The sequence below is a fragment of the Perna viridis genome, chromosome 4 (genome assembly GCF_037379345.1).
Source record: "Perna viridis isolate PV_CMFRI_1.1 ecotype Kerala chromosome 4, ASM3737934v1, whole genome shotgun sequence".
NCBI lineage: Eukaryota > Metazoa > Mollusca > Bivalvia > Mytilida > Mytilidae > Perna > Perna viridis.
In genome coordinates, this window is record NC_142448.1 from 39223530 (window position 1) to 39242999 (window position 19470).

General features: G+C 31.0%; 1 protein-coding gene across 3 annotated transcripts in view; it reads left to right on the top strand.

Moving 5' to 3' along the window:
* The window catches only part of LOC148620026 (zinc finger MIZ domain-containing protein 1-like), a 207526-nt gene that overhangs the window by 89537 nt on the left and 98519 nt on the right, over window positions 1-19470 (top strand). For all 3 annotated transcript variants that reach the window (XM_088580538.1, XM_088580539.1, XM_088580540.1), the window contains 2 exons: window positions 6980-7209; window positions 12754-12867. In XM_088580538.1, the coding sequence (XP_088436664.1) occupies window positions 7150-7209; window positions 12754-12867 (174 nt within the window). In that variant the 5' untranslated portion in view covers window positions 6980-7149. The remainder of the gene's footprint in view (window positions 1-6979; window positions 7210-12753; window positions 12868-19470) is intronic.

The window sequence follows — 19470 nt, forward strand, 5'->3', positions numbered from 1 at the left end:
AAAAAAGTTAATGACATCTCTGTGCTTTAAGTTGATTCCCAATAATCTAGATCTTCAAAATGTCATTCTCGGCTTCAAGTCAAATTCTTTGAGATGTAGAACATTAACACATCTCTTTGTTATGATTTGAGACAGATTTTTTTTTTTTTTTTTATAGAAAGCAATATATTATAACACTGATTCATACATCATCTGCCAGACAAGGTTATACATAATTTCTTTTATGAAAAATCTCATCATTTCTTCAACAGACACCTCATGTATTTTTTATAATTAGCAAGTTTTGTTTGATTTTTGAAGTTGTTATTTTAATTCAGTGACATCTCTAACACATGTGACAAATATTATTTGTTTAAATTGTACTTTTTTTTTCTGTAAGAATAAACAATTAGGTTTAACCTGCTTTTAATATTTTTTTTTGTTATTTTTTAAAAGTATTTAGAAATGAGGTCAGACTACAATATCACAGCATTACCTTGATTGCCTGGTTCTTTAAAAAAAAAGGTTTTTTTACATGTTGGTTCTGTTAATTTGAGCTGTGTTATATTTCACTGAAACCATACCAAAAAGTTACAAAATGTGATCTCTGCCTTCACCTTAAAATTTGAAAAGAATAGTTTCAACAATAATGAAATGTAACATAACCATTTTGTCCCACATTTTTTGAGATAACCAACCCAAAAAAGTTATGATATGAATGATAAACTAGCTATCATATCAATTTCAAAATATATTTTTGGAGTAATAATTTTCTACTTGCGTAAAGAAACAATTCATTACAATTTCAAAATTCATGAAGTTTGGAAATAGAGTTAATTATAAAATTTATTGGTACAATGAATCATTCATCATGGTACTGATATTTATTGTTATATGATGAATGCCATAATTAAAAATTTTGATGGATAATTGAAATTAAATTTATTAATCTTATGTAAAGTTTTGCCAGCTTTTTTACAAGGTCTTCTATTTATATCAGTCATTGAAACTTTTGATATAATTATATTATAATCATACCTGTTTCTTAAAAGGTCTTGTACTAAAATTGATCATCAAACATCATTATGTTTTGTTATGAAGCAATTTATCTTCATTTATCAACATTTCATGTATCCATGCCTATCATTTATTTGTAGTTGTACTCTGCTCTATCTTAAAAACAGCCACTTTATGATGAAGTTCCACAAAAAGGTTAATTTGAATTAATGTATTCTTTATTGAACATGCCACTCTTAAGGCGTCCTTTTACTGACATCTGTCATCAAATATTGAAACAGTACAATTCTAGTATTTAAGCAGTGCCTATTCTTTAGACGGCCTTGTACTTAACACTGTCATCAAACATTGAAACATTATTTGTGTTGAAGCGTTATAAACAGATTTGTCAAAATTTACATAGGTTAAGCCAGCATCATTTTAACAGCACACCATCATATATATTTCATAGCTTCTTTACAATGTTATACAGAAGTTTTCAGATTTAACTTATTGGATATTACTTAGCAAAGAATGCTTAATACACCTCTAAAGAAATTACTTTGATATGATGCCAAAAATTCTTATAATTCGGAATTATGTGATGTTCAAGTTGTAAATTTTGCATAAAACGTATTCAATAAACTGAGAATATCTATAATGCTTTATCTAATTTTCACCTGGTATCCGTTGTTAATGGGATTGTGCTTCAACCTTGATTTATTTAGCATCCATTCAGAAAAAAATTTATACTGTACTTATGTTAAGATGTGTTTTTCAGATCTATTACATTGTATTTTAAATATCAAATGTTAATAATACCTGCAAGTACATATTGTGATGTTAAATTATTGTTCAGGAATAGGGTTTGTAAGTCTCGTTCTGTGTTTAGTTTCCCTTCTGGAATTTCCTATGTAGACCATATTGAAATCCACAGATCGATTTGTATTTTAGTGTTTACTTCCCGAAAATCGAAACACTGCATCACATTGCAAAATCTTCTTAATGCTTTTCTTAACATTTTTATCCTGTAGAACTAAATACTTATCATTTTTTATCTGTATTATCCGGTGGTAATTTTTTTCTGCATTTTAGCAGAATTCCGCTATTTCAAATCTGGATTTTACCGTTACCATTCTTTTTATACTGAATATTTACTTCTGATTTTGCCAATTTCCGCTTTGTTTGTAGACCTCGTATAATCATCCCTGATTATCGCATAAAAAGATATTTTGCTATTAATATTGAACTCTATAGTATGTTAATGATTTGAATGATAGACAAGGACCCATTCTCATGAAACCACACGACAAGACTTACATACCCTATGGATGTACATTTTTCTTGAAATGATTTTTGTATTGAAATATTGACAATGTAAATATATTCTTGACTTATTTTACTTAGAGTAAAGGAGGGAGTTATCATTGGTTCAAACTTATCAAATTCCAGTAAAAGGAGGGATTCAGTACCTGTAACTCCCACTGTTTAGGCACACAGAGTTTTATTTGTCTGTCTGTCTGTCTGTTATGTCTTAACTGTAAGTTAGTTTTGAAACCCTTTCTGTAATCTTATTATTTGATAGATTTTAGTAAATATCTATCCATCCAGATATTATCATAATTATATTTCTGCTCCATTCCAGATATTACCATAATTATTTCTCTGATCTGTCTGTCTGTCTGTTACATATGTGAAGGCATCACTAGTGAACATTGGCTCACAAATTTCTTGTCTCAAAATGCTTGTAGAGAATTTAAATATTAACGGGAGGAACCATTTTATCATTATTGTGGATTTTAAATAATGGAGATGGATGTATCATGATTGTAACCTAGTACTGCTGAGCTTTGCTTGTTAGATGATTTTGAGAAAGTCTTTTTTTTTCATACATTGAAGTAAATTGAAAGGTTTTCATTGGTGGAAGATCCTTACAACACATAGACAAATGCAATAAAGACCAAGGTGTCCCAAATGATTTACTTGTTTTAAATTATTTAATAGTTAGTATTTGAGTTAGCCTATCAGATTTTCAAAAGTTTTCATTTGAAAAATTGAGTGGTTTAAAAAAGACATTATGGATTGGAATTTAGTAGTCCACATACTTTCTCAATCTCGTTTCCTTTTATCTTGATAAAAGAAGTTTCAAAGATCTGTCATAATATTTTCTTCTACTCACAGAAATTTTAAAATGTATTTTTTCTGTCAAAGATAGTGTTAAAATGAGTTTACAAACAATTAAAAGAATACAAAAATGTCTATAATCCCTTATTCTTCCATTATTTCTTAGGCTATTGAATATCATATTGTAAAAAATCTCTTTTTTCCCCAAGACCCATTCAAATATGCATATCTATTTCATAATTGTCAATTACAAAGTTGATTGACAAACATCATCTCAATGTTTTGTGAAGAGTACTTGTTGACAAAGATGAAAATAAGGAGGTGGCCACTTACCCATGTCATGGTCACTTAGAATATGATTAAATTTACACATTTTTATTGAAGAGTTGTTGAGAATCTAATCTCAATGTTGAAAAGCTACTAGGAGTTGTTGAGTTATAATACTGTGTTGTTATGCCCTGTGAATAAATTTAAGGTATTTATATTCACATTTATTGTCTGTCTCTCTGTGTGTCTCATTTGCCATGTATATTTTCTTTTTTTTTAAGAGTGATGTCTAGAAAGCTTTATTTTTAACATTTCAACCAAAATTTACTTCATACCTGATGGAGCTAGAACAAATAGATTTAAATAAGTACAGTCTTTTTAAACTTGATGATACTTTTAATTCATTTTTTTGTTGATTTTTTGTTAAGGGGATATTAATACCACCAAAATAAATGTCTGTTCATCAGTTTCTTTTTAGTTATTACACAGACAGTTCAAGATTGAATAAGCATGTCATTACTTAATAGTGAAATATGCATGTACATTGTAGCATTTAGCTAACTGGAGTTATTTTCCTGTCCAGTACATTACTGTATCCAACATTTTGACACATGCCATTCCATCAGGTGATCAACACTACAGGTGAAGCCATCTGCCTCCCTCCCTCACCTGGACTCTTTGTTTAATGTTAGACCATCTGATTGAATGCAAACAAAGATAAATAATCAATGAGGGTGAACTAAGGTTGCTGTATGAGATGTCAATTGGATGGCCTATTGAAAAATACATAAATGATATTGTTTGTCACTTAATAACTATATTCTTGAAGGAGAATGTGTGTTATGGTTTGTTTTTGGCCCTCATGTTTTCTGAAATATAAAACTGATTTTTTTACTTTTTATTGCTATTCATTACATTTTACTTTAACCTTTATAACATCATTTTGTCATCTTCTTTTCTCATATATTTTAGTTTATATCAAAAGCATATGCTTTCTTGTTGGACAATATTTGCCCTTTACTGCATATCACCACTTCTTGGCTTTAAGAGCTTCTTCACTTACCGTGTGTTATGCCACAACAAGCAGGTGACAAATTAGTGAGTTTTTATCCTGTGAAATGGTTATTGTTAGGAAATGTTTTGGCAGAAGTTTATCTCTAGATGTTTAGCTCATAAATAAGTGTACTCTTTTGAAGTGGGTTCCTTCAATAGTAAGAGGTTAAAATAATATCTCTTCTCAAGCTGTTAAAATTTAGAGGGAGCATATTAAATCTAAATTTTACCATAGAGAGTGGAGAAATTATTTTAATCAAGAATAAGCTGATTTGAGAGTCAGTTTCTTCCTTGAAATTTATAGAAAACTTGGATGATTTAAAATGGAAGGAGACCTCTGGTAGAAATTAGTGTTCAAAAAGTCATTTGCAATTTTTATCACTGGCTTTGAATGGGAGAAAAAATATGACACTAACTATTTTAGTTAAAATGACTCTCAGTATGAAGAAAAACATAAATAAGCTACTTGACTTAGGGTAAGGGACATAACTCTTGAAATCAGTGATATGTTTGTATCATATTAAATTTCACTAAAGCCTATCAAGCTTCCATTTGAAACAGAATGAAATCAGTCCAAGTTACTTTGATTCTTACAAGAAATTATTGTAAAATGGTGAATACAAACGTTCCAATGATGTGTATGAGTTGTGTCCCTTATCCTAGGTCTACCCACTTACATATTTTAAAAAAAAAAAGCTTTTAGAATAAGAAAACTACCATAGACTATGAAGAATACTATATCAAGGAAAGTGATGAAACTGCATTGTCATTTATTCTATTTTCGTTGGCATATTACAGCATTCAATGATGTTGTTAGATGTCATGTCAATTTGTAACTATAAATAATCATTCAATACCTACAAATAACCAATAGTTACTACAAATAATATTTACATTTTAACCGTCATTCCATATAATTTTTTTATGCCATTTGTGGCAAGTTAGGCATATAATGATCCTCAAGGCATACTTTGTGTTCCTTGGCTTATCTTTCCAAACTTGAGCAGACTATTGGTCCATAAAAATGCATTGTTGGTCTCAGGGTAGCATGCTCTGTATGATTTTTTGGAGGTTGTGAGTTTAATCCCCAGCTGATTGATATAGAAGTCTTTAAAATCGGTAGTCATCGCTTCTCTATCAAGTACTCAGTATTTGAGGGGTATATTGATGACTGGTTGGCTTGGAGTCAGAATAATGTGTCCTTGTCATGAAATGCATGAAATATCTTCCAGAGAGGTTAAACTGTAATCAATCAATCAATGGACCATCAAAATACAGGTAGATGATAATGGTGTATATCATAGTTATGCCCTGTTTAACTTCAATAATTTTGATACCTGGTTTTAAGTACTCCTTGTCCACCTCTTCATGCAGTAATTATATCTATAGGATTTCACACATGAATAGAGTTCATCTATGTCTTTATTAGTATGAGTCTGTTTAAAAATCAGGCAGGGAATGTTTCATCATATCTCAAGATAATTGTTGAAACTATTCAAATACATTTGAATCAACTTCCTTATAATCAATTTTGTGGTCTTAAGCATCATATCAGTCTTTATAAAAATTAGACAATAGGTGTTGTTGTACTTTCGAGATAAAAATTCTGTATTGTGTATGAAATTGGCACTATGCAAGAGTTATTGTTCTTGATTTGGTTGATTTTGGTGGGATATGAATGTAAAGTTTTTTCTTTCGGAAATACAGATTTGAATATACAAAGGACTAGCCTTACATGAAAATACAGCAAATGTAGGCCAAAACAGCATCATTTTTGGGTGGGTTTTTCAATATATATCATGAATCACCTCAACCATAGGCAGTGTCGGCATTTTATACACGCTGGTATTAAGAGCATGAGAATTAATTTACAATCACACCAACACAAGTGGTACCTGACTAAATAATTGTGACAATAATGAGTCTATCATGTATTCAGTTTTTTGTGTGTATCAGTGTAAACAATATAGCTACTCCTAACAAGACAGACAAGATATCTGTGTACTGATATATATATATATATATATATATATATATATATATATATATATATATATATATATATATATATATATATATATATAATATGTGGTATTTAGATATACCTATCTTTGATTGCCAAGGTCTTCTTAGGTGATGCTTGTTTATTGTGTAAATATTTTTTATCAGACAATTTATCTCAGCTTTCTGTTTTCTTTTCTCATTTTTCATTCAGGAAGTCATTATGCTGCAGATGATATTTTTTCTGCACTTGTTGATGGAATTTTCTTTGTTGCCATTGACAACAGATAGCTTATTAAAATGTTTTCTTGTTTGAAAAGATTTTGTTAAGGAATGGTGAAATTTAAATATTAAGGTTGTAACCTTTCACACTAGTTGCTATAGTCATGACCCTTGACCTTATTGTTAAGAATGACCAAAACAGCTTAGTGAGTTATTCTAGTACAAGGTATTGTCTGTTCAATCAATTTCTTTATTACTATAGTATCTGCCAAAGGACATTAAAAAACAATCAATCAATCAATTAACCATTGAAAGAAAGATTTTATTTTTTTTTCAGTCTCTTCAAGATGTAAGAACCACAGAATACCAATAGATGCTAGTTTAGTAAAGAAAATCCAGAATCATTTTAGGGTAGAAACTTTCCGTTACGGAACTTTCATCTTCATACTTCCCAATGTACAAAGTTTATCCAACGTTCCAATGTGATCCACAGAAAAAAGGACCACCATGAATGAGATGGAAAGACATATACAACAGACTGTAGATAGACTTAATTGTATAAAACAGGTGAGCGTTAGGGTGAATATGGTGAGTTTGCATAGGTGGATTACGGGGAGACAGGCTTTCAAATTTTTTTTTATTTTTAATGTGATATATTTTGTATTACAACATTAAAATATACAGTCATCTTAACTATATAATTTAACATAGTTGGCATGCATAGATGGATCAAGAGGGGTGTGGCCAATGAGTTTTGAAACATGCTATATTGTTAAAGTACTCATGTTTGTGGGGTACCAATTTTCTTGGTTTTCATCGGTAGACCAAACTACCCAATTTAATTCTCAACAAACATGAAAATGAAAATTGGTGTCCACTAATTAAAGTACTTTCACAGTACTTAGTGTTACAACATTGAAAAATACACATTCAGCAATGTAGTTCAATAAATTATCAATTTTGTAATTTAACAGTAATGTGTATTTTTTTGACATTATTCATTAGAAACGTTTGACGCGGCAGGGTAGGGATCCTTCTTGTAAGTCTCTGGATTCACTACTGGTGTGTAATTGGGTGGAGCTTACCAGTACCTATTATATGACCCAAACACAGGATTTATTTTTTTTTAAAAAAGGGGGGATGGGTAAACTAAACATCAATTCATTTAATGTGTTGTAAGTATATCATAACAATACAAAGTCATCCAAAATTTGATATCTACCTCAGCCTTCAACTCAAGTGGCAACATGCAACATTTTGACACTTTATGATTTTTAAAGCCATTGTTTACCTGAAGTAACATCAATAACCATTGTACCTAATCTAGTCATTAGTGGTATAGTCCAATATTAAAAAGGTTCAACAACCTCAGTAAATAATCAATGATTAACATCGTAAATTTGTCGCGCAGATTACCGAAGGTCATATATGTATAATGATGAAAAGGCGAGGACTCAATATTGGTTAAACAATTAGTTTACAAGGCATTATTTTGTTTACGCTGATAGACATAGTAAAAATATTGTTAACAGTGTCTTGGTATTTGCTTTGAAATGTATGTTACTTTGAAAACGTTTATACACTAAATAGTTATAGCGAATAACATGGTTAACTTCACAGAATAGAGCTTTTGATTGAATGACCATTACCTGATGAAATATCTTAGCTAGTTAACTGGGCTCTTGACAAAGACTCTGTTAGACACAGGTAAAAAATACCTGTGAATTGATAGAAAGTTTTAATCCATCCAAATTTTCATCAGGTAATTGTATTTCAATCAAGGGCAGACAATCTCTATTAAGTGTTTGTGTTTGTAAGAATCAGGCAAAATGGGAAAAATCAGAAACATGCATGTCAAAACCCCACCAATCTGACAGTAAAATGTCACTCGAGAATGCTTTCTCTATTTGAAAAGACCCATATTTGATCTCTGCATCATTGAATTTGCTCAGAAATTTTTCAATAGAATCTTAGAAAATGAGGTTTTTGACCGAGTTATCTGCCCTTGAAATATTCATTTTCAGTGCATTTCAATGAAATTGTAACTCAATGGTCCAGCATGATATGAAAAATCTTGTCTGTTTTCCTTGATTCTGATTGTGCAATAGTCAAATTACACTACCAAAATGATGGGTTTTTCATACCTTATTTCACCTGCCTGATTCTTACAGGGACTGACACATCGCAGTTAAAGTAAAAATGAATAATTATGGGCTTGTGCATCACCATATGTCTTAAGTTTGGTGTAGGTCAGTATAATAGTTTACACAGACAGACAGACAGACAGCTCTCTCTAGCTCAAATGTTCAATTAAAGTTATTTGACCTCTTTAATTTGAAATAGAATAATTCCACATAAAGTAAAAATTCATTTTTAATGTCATTTTAGTACAGTGTTATTTAATGAGTTATAGATAACAGATATATTGATAATATTGTTTTAAAAACTGTGTCAGTTTTGTTCACAATAAATGAAACACTATTAATTTCATTTTGGCATTAATTACGCAAATTGAAAAAAAAAAATTGAGACCGCGCCCTGTTTTCTTAAGTTCTTGTTCAAGTGGATAATTAGTTTACAATCATGAAGAAAAGATAAAAAGATAACTGGTAAACAAAAGAAACCCCTCATTTACAAAGTTTCTAAATAGTTCATGATATGCAATTACCAATATCGCTTGAATTGCACAAGAGTCTGCATTTCTTTTGCATCTGTGCGATTAGATAATTTTAATTCCTTACAAAATACTGTTACATCAATCAAACATACTTAATTTATGATGCATAGCTGTTTGCCAAACTAAATTAGATGCAACTTTTCCATGTAAACAAAGGAAAAGCACATGCATTTTTTTTTCTGTTGATTACAATGTCACCTTGAAAAAGTATTTATCATTACCACTCACTGCACTTAGTATAAGATGGAATAAAAAGATGCAGTCTCAACAGAACTTGAAAATTAAATATTTTACTGACAAATGAAAATGCCCTTAATGTTGCATTTTATCTTTTTATCAAACCTCTGTCTGCTTGCAATAGCTGGCACCAAATTTTGATTAATTCTTGACATCACCTTGATTTAGTTTTGTCTCAAATGCACCCTTCAATATTTTTTTTATGTTTTCATAATTTAAAAGCTTGATTTTTTAATTACTCAACCAACTCTTGTTTTAAAATTAGATGATATACTGCCTCAATTGTCTCGGGCTATTATGCTCACCTAAAGTGCTGGAGGTAACCTAGTCATTTCAAAAACTTTAGAATTGATGCTCATTGCTTCTTAACCAAGCAGATTTTAAGGGTTAGAGTGACAACTCGGGTTAGCTGTGAATAAGAATTTTTTGTCCCAATTGACTGTCATGCCAACTAGTGGGCTGTTTTTTTTTTGTTTTTTGTTTTTGTTTTTGTTTTTATTTTTTAGTTTTGTTTTTTTTTTGTGAAATGCACAATGAAGATCTGACTCAATGTGTTGGTCTAGTAAAAAGCAGGGTCTGTTTGATTGGTCAAATATTTTTGTCATGAAATGCAAAAAATATTTGCCATAGACAGTAAACCACAATCAGTCAATAAAACTAGATGAAAAGTCAACAATACCATATATCTATCATATATCTCATTTAATTTGTAGTTGATAAATTATTACAGTTTTAGTTTCCCCCATCCCCCTTTTATTTAATCTTTGTTTTTTCTTCTTCATAGTTTGCATGGTTACTCAGGTTATATAAAATAGATCACAACAAAGAAATGATATCAGTTACAATGTAAAATATTTGTAGAAAGGTTTATTTGATGGTGTTCTTATTAGCAACATCTGGTTACAATCTGTATGCTTTGTTATTTCTTAATAATTATGGTCCTAGATTAACTCCCCTTGCATAATTCTTCTATGTAGAGACATTGATTGCACATTTGATAAAAAAAAAAAACATTAAAATTTAATTGAGCCAACAATTTAAAAACCTAATGTTCTATTGACCTAGTAATAATTGTTAACGCTATGATTTGGATCGTTAACATACCATTAAAAGTAAATTTCAGCCCCAATGATCCTTTTCAGTTATGTCTGATGTAGGTACAGGCTGCATTTACAAAAGTGATGTACTAATCCAGCTAAAAAAAATGCATATGCAAAAAAAAAGAGAGGTAAAGGATGTCTTCCTTGCTTTTCAGTCCATGGTAGGTCTAAGTCACCTTTAAGTTTAGACATAATTCTACCAGTAGCACAATTAGTGATTACCTATATTAGTAGCGAAGGTATGGTAGGTTTATAATTAGGATATTGTATACCTTGATAGTGTATCATTTGATGACTGCAATATATTTGACCCCTCATTTGTTATTGGATAGTTCATTGGATGACTTTGTAATAGAGTTGACCCCTCTTTTGTACCTGGATAACTTATTGGATGACTTTGTGCTTACCCTACCGGTGTACCTGGTCCATGTTCCCAGTTTTTAGTGGAGTCCGAGTTGCACATTTGCTTTTGTTACTTTGTATATATGATTTTAGTTACTTTATGTTCTTTGTTGTGTATGACTGTTTTCTATGTCTGGTCTTTGTCCCCGGATTGCATTCTTTTGATTACCGCTATAACCTTGGTTCCCTTGATTACTCTTAGAGTCGACCCCTAATTTGTTACTGGATAGTTCATTGGATGACTTTGTAGTAGAGCTGACCCCTTCATTGTACCTGGATAGTATATCTTTGGATGGTCTTTGTAATAGAGCTGACCCCTTCATTGTTCCTGGATAATATATCTTTGGATGACTTTGTAATAGAGCTGACCCTTCATTTATTACTGGATAGTTCATTGGATGACTTTCCAATAGAGCTGACCCTTCATTGTACCTGGATAATATATCTTTGGATGACTTTGTAATAGAGTTTAGTAGTTGACCCGTATTTTGCAGCAAGATAACTCATTAGAAGACTTTGCAATAGAGTTGACCTCCCGTTTTGTACCTGGATAACTCATTAGAGTTGACCCCTCTACCAGTAATTACCTGTAGTTTTCTACATAAAGATGTCTTAACAAGAATCTTAACAAACTTTTCACACCTGAACAAGAAAAATTACTTCAGGGGAAAAAAAGCACAAGACCTCATAATGGCAGTTATTACTTGGTTAGAATCAATCTGTTAACACTATCTCTTTACAATTTAAATACGGAATATCAATTACCAGTCGAGGAAGTTTTTTGGCAGCGCCCAGAATTTCGGTTCTGTGGTAGAGCTGTTTTGTATAAATATATCAAAGATAATATCATTTGTATTGAAGAGTTGAGAGAATTAACAGGAATCGGTGTGTTTTTGTGGTACTACATCAATCACAAACCATTTATTGTATTCTTTTGCACCCAAGATTTTGACAGGCCGTAGCCGTTTATGTACTTTTTTTTAAGGTTCATGTCAAAAGTTCAGTATTTGAAGAGTAAAGGTAATTTTGTAGCTCAGACAGAAAAAAACTATAACAACAGACCTAAGATAGGGACAAACATGATGATCAGTTGAGACTTCCAGAATTAAGGCTGTTCTGTTGAGCATTGACATCATATTCAGTTTGAATAAGTCTTGTCATGGCCATATCATACTATAAAAAATATTCAGCAAATAGAGCTATTTAAAAAAAATAAATAACCAATGTACAAAAATTTGATGAAAGGAGGGGAGGGTGGTCCAGGCTTTTATTGGGAAAAGTTTCTGAAATAAAAAATAAAATAACGCTAAACCTTTGAACACGTAATCTTGACATTGAACCACAACTGCTCTGTCCTCAATGAATATAGACAATGGTGCCAAACACTTAACTATTAACATCTTTTCTTTTGGCAGTAATCTCTGAAAAAATTGTCACCAGACAAATATTTGCTCTAGATACAGAATTTTTTTTTGAAGTATTATTTTGGAATAATCTCAGGAATAGATCAAGGATTTAAGGGGCACAACTAGAAATAAATCAGATCAAAAATACTTTTCAGGTTTAATTAGTGAAAAATGAAGATTTTATGTGAAAAGTAAAACTTCAGTTTTGTGCCATGTCAGGTCCATTAACCTATGAATCTGCACATAATTCTTGGGTATGTGTATAACTGTAACTTCTTTGTCATTGCAGCATCTGTCGTCACCAACAGGTTTCCAGAATGCAGCTCGTGAGCTGCTGGAGTGGTGTTCAGATTTAAGAGCCTTCCAACCCCCATTTGAAGGCAGTTTAATTAGTTGCTTAACAGTAAGTAGTAAATTGCATGAGTATTGCTTAGCTTTATGCTTCCTCACTGTGCTGAATTCTTTGCTCATTTTTTTTGTTAATTGACCTTGTAAAATCTGGTCTGTGATCCACTTTCATCCTTGCATGATGCTTCAGTCTGTCCACAACAAACTTGTGGATGCTTTATAATAAATATCCCTAAATGAATTCAGACCTAACTTGGCACACACTTATCCTTGTGAATATCCCAAAACTTTTAGTTTTATAAGGTCAAAGGTCAAGGTCAAAGAGTGAATTTTTACCGTGGCTTGGCTATTGTTTGTTTCATTTAAAATTATTAAACAAAGTGAAAGAGTTATTGTTCTTTTTCTCTAATACTTAAATTAGTAGGTCAGAGTCAACTTCTACCTTGGAATCTGTATCATTGTTTTATATTTTCTTATTAACTTTTGACCTTATTTAAGGTTATCAAGCAGAAAATGATAGAACACCATTGTATTGTTGTAACAAAGGCAGGTAATCAAGCAGGAAAAAAAATAAAACAAAATTATATTTTTGTAATAGATGTAGATAATCTCTGTCTTTGTACAATAAATATACAATACATGTATATTGCTGGAAAATACCAAATTCATTTGACAAGTTTTAGGACCAGTCAGATTGCGAGGGTTCCCTGAGCTAATCTGACTGTTTTGATGTGAGTACAAATAAATATATTGATATTTTTGCTATTGTTCATGTATTGTTTTTATACTGCAACTACATTTTCTAAATGAAACATGTGAAATTTGTCAAATAGTTTATTTTATTTGGCAATCTTTTGAGTGCAGCGGTCGGCCAGGGCACCTTAAAACTTGTTACCTGTTCCTGTTTTTGACTTTGCTCATAGCTGAAAAGGTAACTAGGAGGCAATATTATGCATTGGAGGAAAAAAAGCTTTGTGTTACCAGACACCCTTTATTTGTAATATAGAAAGCTTAGTAGCAGGATGTCAAACAAGCTCAGAAATCACAAACTTGAACGTCTCTTAATCAACTCATTTAATTCATCACAAAATATTCTAAAGAAGTTACCACCAATATTGAATATGATCAGGACAATTCAATGAGTCACTTGTCCTGACATTTTCTTTTTCTTCCAGACTAAAGGATTAAAAAATCCTCGCTGCAATCAGAAATGAAATTAAGCATACAACTATCATTGATTTGGGTTTTTTATTATTTGCTAAAAATAAAGCTGTTTGAAAGGAATCATGTACATTTCATATAATGCTCGACTTATGACATTTACTTGTTAAAGAACTTAACTCCTACAATACCTGTAAAATCTATACCATATGATATGATAAATCGTTTTACAGTGCATTCACTGAAACTTTTACAGTGTGTTTACTTGGGACTTTTCATCTACAGCATGTTCATTAGAACTCTTTCTTGATTTGAACTAGTTGATTTCTAATAAATATTTTTGGGGGTACATTTGTGTTATATTTAATGTTTTTAATTCCTTAAATATTAACTTAAGTGGTATCATTTGAACAATGTTACTGCCAGTTCACTCAAACTTTCCCTAATTATTAATTTAAAAAATGAACTGGGTTTTATAGGTTTTGCGGTGGTTAAGTAAGAACTTCCAACTTTTGTCAAAGCAATCTTTTCTGAACTAATGTGAAACTACTTTTAATTCGTCGATACCAATTTTCATGGAATAGGGAAGAAGCACAAATTTCGTGGATTTTTTAATTTGTGGTTTTGTTGTTTTTTTGTATACACGTCAAATGAAATCTCCTTTTCATTGGGAACAAAATTTTGTTGTTTGCACTTGCACAAAAACCATGAAAATTGGTACCCCACAAACAATAGTACTTTCACAGTATTTGCTAAATCAGGTTTTACTTATAACTACACACTGTATACCATAAAATTTTCACAGCAGTTCATTTTTTGCCCTTTTTTATCGCAGTAAGATGTACAATGAGAAAATTAAACAGTCTTAAGTATTTTTTTTGTAAAACATTATAATTTGAATTGAGAAGCGAATACAAAGTTGAAACTGCACAAACATAGGTTGACCATGAAAAAAAGACTGCAAAAATTACCCAGTTTACAGTTTTTGTATTTTTTTTGTCTATCAGACTAAGTGACTCTGCATGAAATATGTTATCACCATGGAAACTGATTTGTTCAACGTGCCATAGTTTTCCTTTCCTCTTCCGTCTACCTTGGACTTGACTTATTTATGAGCAACTTGGTAGGTGTTTCTAGGAAAGCAGAGGACGCTTACCCTATCGGTACACATGGTCCATGCTCCAATTTTTTAGTGGAGTCGAAGTTGCTCATTTACTTCTGTTACTTTGTATGTATTATTTTTGTTATTTTATGTCCTCTGTTATGTGTGTCTGTTTTCCATATCTGGTCTTTTTCCCTGGATTACATTCTTTTGATTTTCGCTAGAATCTTGGTTCTCTTTATTACTCTTGGTAAAAGACCTTTACTTCATTACCTCCCCACCTGTATTATCATAATACTAATATGGAAAACTTAACTTTAATTGCGTAACAGTGAAAAAATTCAAATGATTTCTTGAAATATCGACATTCTATTAGAAAATAACATAATTACACAAAAGAAGTTGAGACAAGGATCAAGCTCTCAGTTAGACATTTGAACCAAATGAGGCAGATAATATAATTGAAGACAATTATCCGATTCTTCAGATAGTTATTTGACAGAGCTGGAGAAATTGATTTTTTCACTTACAAGATAACAATGTTTTGATTAATATTTCATGAAGAAATATCCTAAACATTGACAAATAACATCAATATTGTTAGATGAAACAAATATAAAATTGATATTGGATTTCTATACTGCAATTTCTGTTTGTTTTATTTTCATTGAATTGTAACCCAGTATATGAGACACTTTACTACTGGTTGTAAATAAACTCATTATCAAAGGTATTCATTTTTAAAGGGAGGTAATTCACTGAAAACTGGTCTGATGTACCACTTCAGGGTCAAATGCTTAACCATCTAACAAGCTGAACTTAGATCTAAGCATTATAAGTGGATAACCTGATCGTATGTTAGTCAAAGGCAGTCAAAATAAGCTGATTTTTTGTTTAATTAATCTTACTTCAAAAGTAACTGAATTTCATTAATGTGTTTGAATAATATGTCTCTTTGCTATCAGTTAGCTGAAAAGGCATACATATGAATTCTTATAACATTTATTGAAGTCCATTAATGAACAATGAGTACAGTTATCTTCTTTTAAACAATAATTTTGGAATCCTTAAATTTCAGGTCTTTCAGTGCTATGCTACTTTAATGAATTCAATTCTTCTGAGAATTTATGGGGAAACTTTTAAAATGCTTTTTTTTTCAATAATGTTAAGTTATTGAAAAAGTTTAAAGAGCTTAGTAAGGCCTCTACCATTTGAAAGGGCAATAACTCTGGCAGGTAGTTTTTGTCACATTCAAATGCAATTAAGACTGTGTGTGAAATATGTCATTAACACTTAATTATGCATGTCATTCATAAACCACAACCCTTTCTCTTTAGAGCAATACTAAATTCAAGTTATTGAGCAATTAAGTCTATAAACATTGTTTTTTTTTATTTTTTAAGATGACAATCAGCATTACCTCCTTGAGAAGAAACAAGTAACATTTTGTATATCTTCTTTATATCTATTCTTTATTGAATTTATGTCCAACATGTTACACACTTTATTAATGTTGTTAAAGAACTCAAAGGGCTGTTATTCAATAAATTTTCTCATAAAGGGGCAATAACCCTTTGACTTGTAATTTTACTCCCTCATTTATGATTTAGTTGACTGTTGGTGAAAGAGCCCTTTAAGAGTTTCACTTGTCATTGAAATGAACAACTTTACATTTCTACAACAAAAATTTTTAAAGTAGTATTTCATGTATTCTCAGAGGAACTTTTTATTTCTTGCGGTGACATTCATAATCACTTTCTGAAAGAACAACAAGTTGATTTCTTGCTTTCTATACATTATATTTTATTGTTTTTTATTTGTATTTGAGTAAGTGATGCATTTTGCTATTAGTTGTAAAAAAATCAGTCATAAGATCTTTATTTTCAAAGGGAAGTAATTCACTAAACTTTGCCAATAAAAGGGCAATAACTCTTTGACATATATTATTGATTCCCGGTTTATGATTTCAATTGTATGTTATGTAATGCAGTTAGTACTGTGTTTTATGCTTATGTTGTATGCTTTTTCCCCTCATAACTCTTTAAGAACAGTGACTCTCCTTAATTTTTTATATTCTTTAAAGTGACGAGCTGTCAATATTGTAAAAAGAAGCAATATAACAGTAAAATATATTGAATTTTTATTTAGTTCATTTAATTTTATTGAATGCATAATTACCATTGGTAAATTAATAAGTTTTAAGAGTTTAACTTAGCTTCCAATTTTTGTCTATGCAGATCTGGGAAAACAAGTAGTTGTTGACCAAATTATCCCCCTTTGCTATGCAGTCTCTTTAATTGATCTTGGAGCTATCTTGTGCATATTGGAGTTTATCTCATTAACTCCTTATTGCACCTTCATGTGTATAATGTTGGCATTGCTTTATAATAAAAGTCATCATTTTGCATGTCCTGGAGTTGACAGGTGTTGTTATGCAATGGACAAGAAAATCGTTAATCGGAACAGGTAAAAAAATCAAGGTGTGCAAGGTAAATGTAATTGCTTTGAATTGCAACTGCTTTTAGCTGATTAGACTTGTGATGTATCAAAGTAAACTTTTCAGGTTTTCAATTACAGCATATCGAGCTGAAATTCTACTAATTGTTGAATGAACAGTTACTTTACTAAAGCTTCCTATTGTTATGCAAAAAATAGGGTTTTTCTTTTCATTTTTTTTTCTTCATGGAACCTGTTTATCTCAGCCATCTACCTAAACTTTTTTGCCCTTAAAATGTCTGTTAGCATAGTATTGTGTGTGGTGTACAAATTTTTAAATTTTGGTATTGTGGTTTAACAAGTAGTTAACACTTAAAATATAATCATTTGTTATATGATGTAACATCTATTATCAACCCCCCTTTTTTCCATTCCCCCAAAAAAATTTCAATGATTTTGCACAATTTCACATGCTTTTTCTCCATTTCTCACTCCATCCACCTAAAGTATCTCTTGCTTCTCCCCTGAATTTCCTTAGATTTCTCCATTTCCCTGGATTTCCCAGGAATTCCCTTGATTACCCTGGTACAAGCAACGATTTCTTGAATCCATGTTAGATCATTCCTCGGATCATCCTTGTTAGATTGGTATTTCCTGGTTAAACACATGTTGAAAACAAAGGTGATGAATTGTACAAGATGTAATGACAAAATTAGATTCTAATTGTCATGTAATTAGGTCTAGAGGTGACATTTACTGGTAATTTACATAAATTTTACATTTGTCATAATTAAAGAACACAGTTCTATACCATGTCACTTGGGTTTGATTTAAGACTTAATTTAACAATGGGGTTTAGTCCTTTTGCTATATTTAAGTGTCAGTCTCTGTAAGAATCAGGCAGTAGGTGAAACATGGTATGAAAAAAAACTACTATTTTGAAAGTTTAATTTGACTATTTGCATCATTAAAACAAGGGAAAAAGACAAGATTTTTCATATCATGTTGGTGTATTGAGTTAAAATTTCATTGAAATGCACTGAAATGAATATTTCAATGGCAGATAACTCTGTCAAAAACCTCATTTTTCCAACATTCTATTGAAAAATTTCTTAGCAAATCCAGTGATGAAGAGATCAAATAATACTCTTTTCAAGTAGAGAAAGCATCATTGAGTGCATTGTCAGATCCGTGGTTTTTTGACACACGTTTCTGATTTTTCCCATTTTGCCTGATTCTTACAAATACTTGCACTTAAAATGTATGGAAAAATGAAAATTTGTAAAAAGAGGTACAGATCCATTGATTTCTTTGTATCATGAAAAGGATTGATAATACATGTATTGCAGAGTATTGATGGTGAATACACAGGGTATTGAAACCTCCCCCCTCTTTGAAATTCACAGTTTTTGTGTTACAATTTTTCAAAAATGCCCCTTCTTTGTGGATACAAGGAAGTGCTTTGCTCTTTACTTTTCTGGAGGGTTTTTGACTTTTGTACTTGATTGAAATTCTTCTAAATGTACCTTCATATACTATAACATGAAGATCATATATTTCAATCTCCTGTCTAAAAGTGAAACGTTCTTCAGTAGTTTTGCTTTCACACTAAAATTAAATCTTCCTCAAATTCTGTCAGTTTCCTGCAGACCCAAAGTATAACACAAGACATGCAGATCAAATTTCGGTCTCTTATGTATCAAACCTCAGAGATCATCACTTTTGTAAATAGAGAGTGATTAATTACATAGATTTGTACCAATATTAGGTCATATCTAGACCACAATTTGAATTTCACCCATGCTTGCTCAACTAAAACCCTCGAACCCATGAACCTTACAAAGAACTGCAGGTGGTTGAATTATGCTTTATGTAATAGGTTATTAAGTATACAAGTCATATGCTCAAATTCTTCAAATGTTTTGCTAAGAATTTACAGGAAATAATGCAGACTTTATT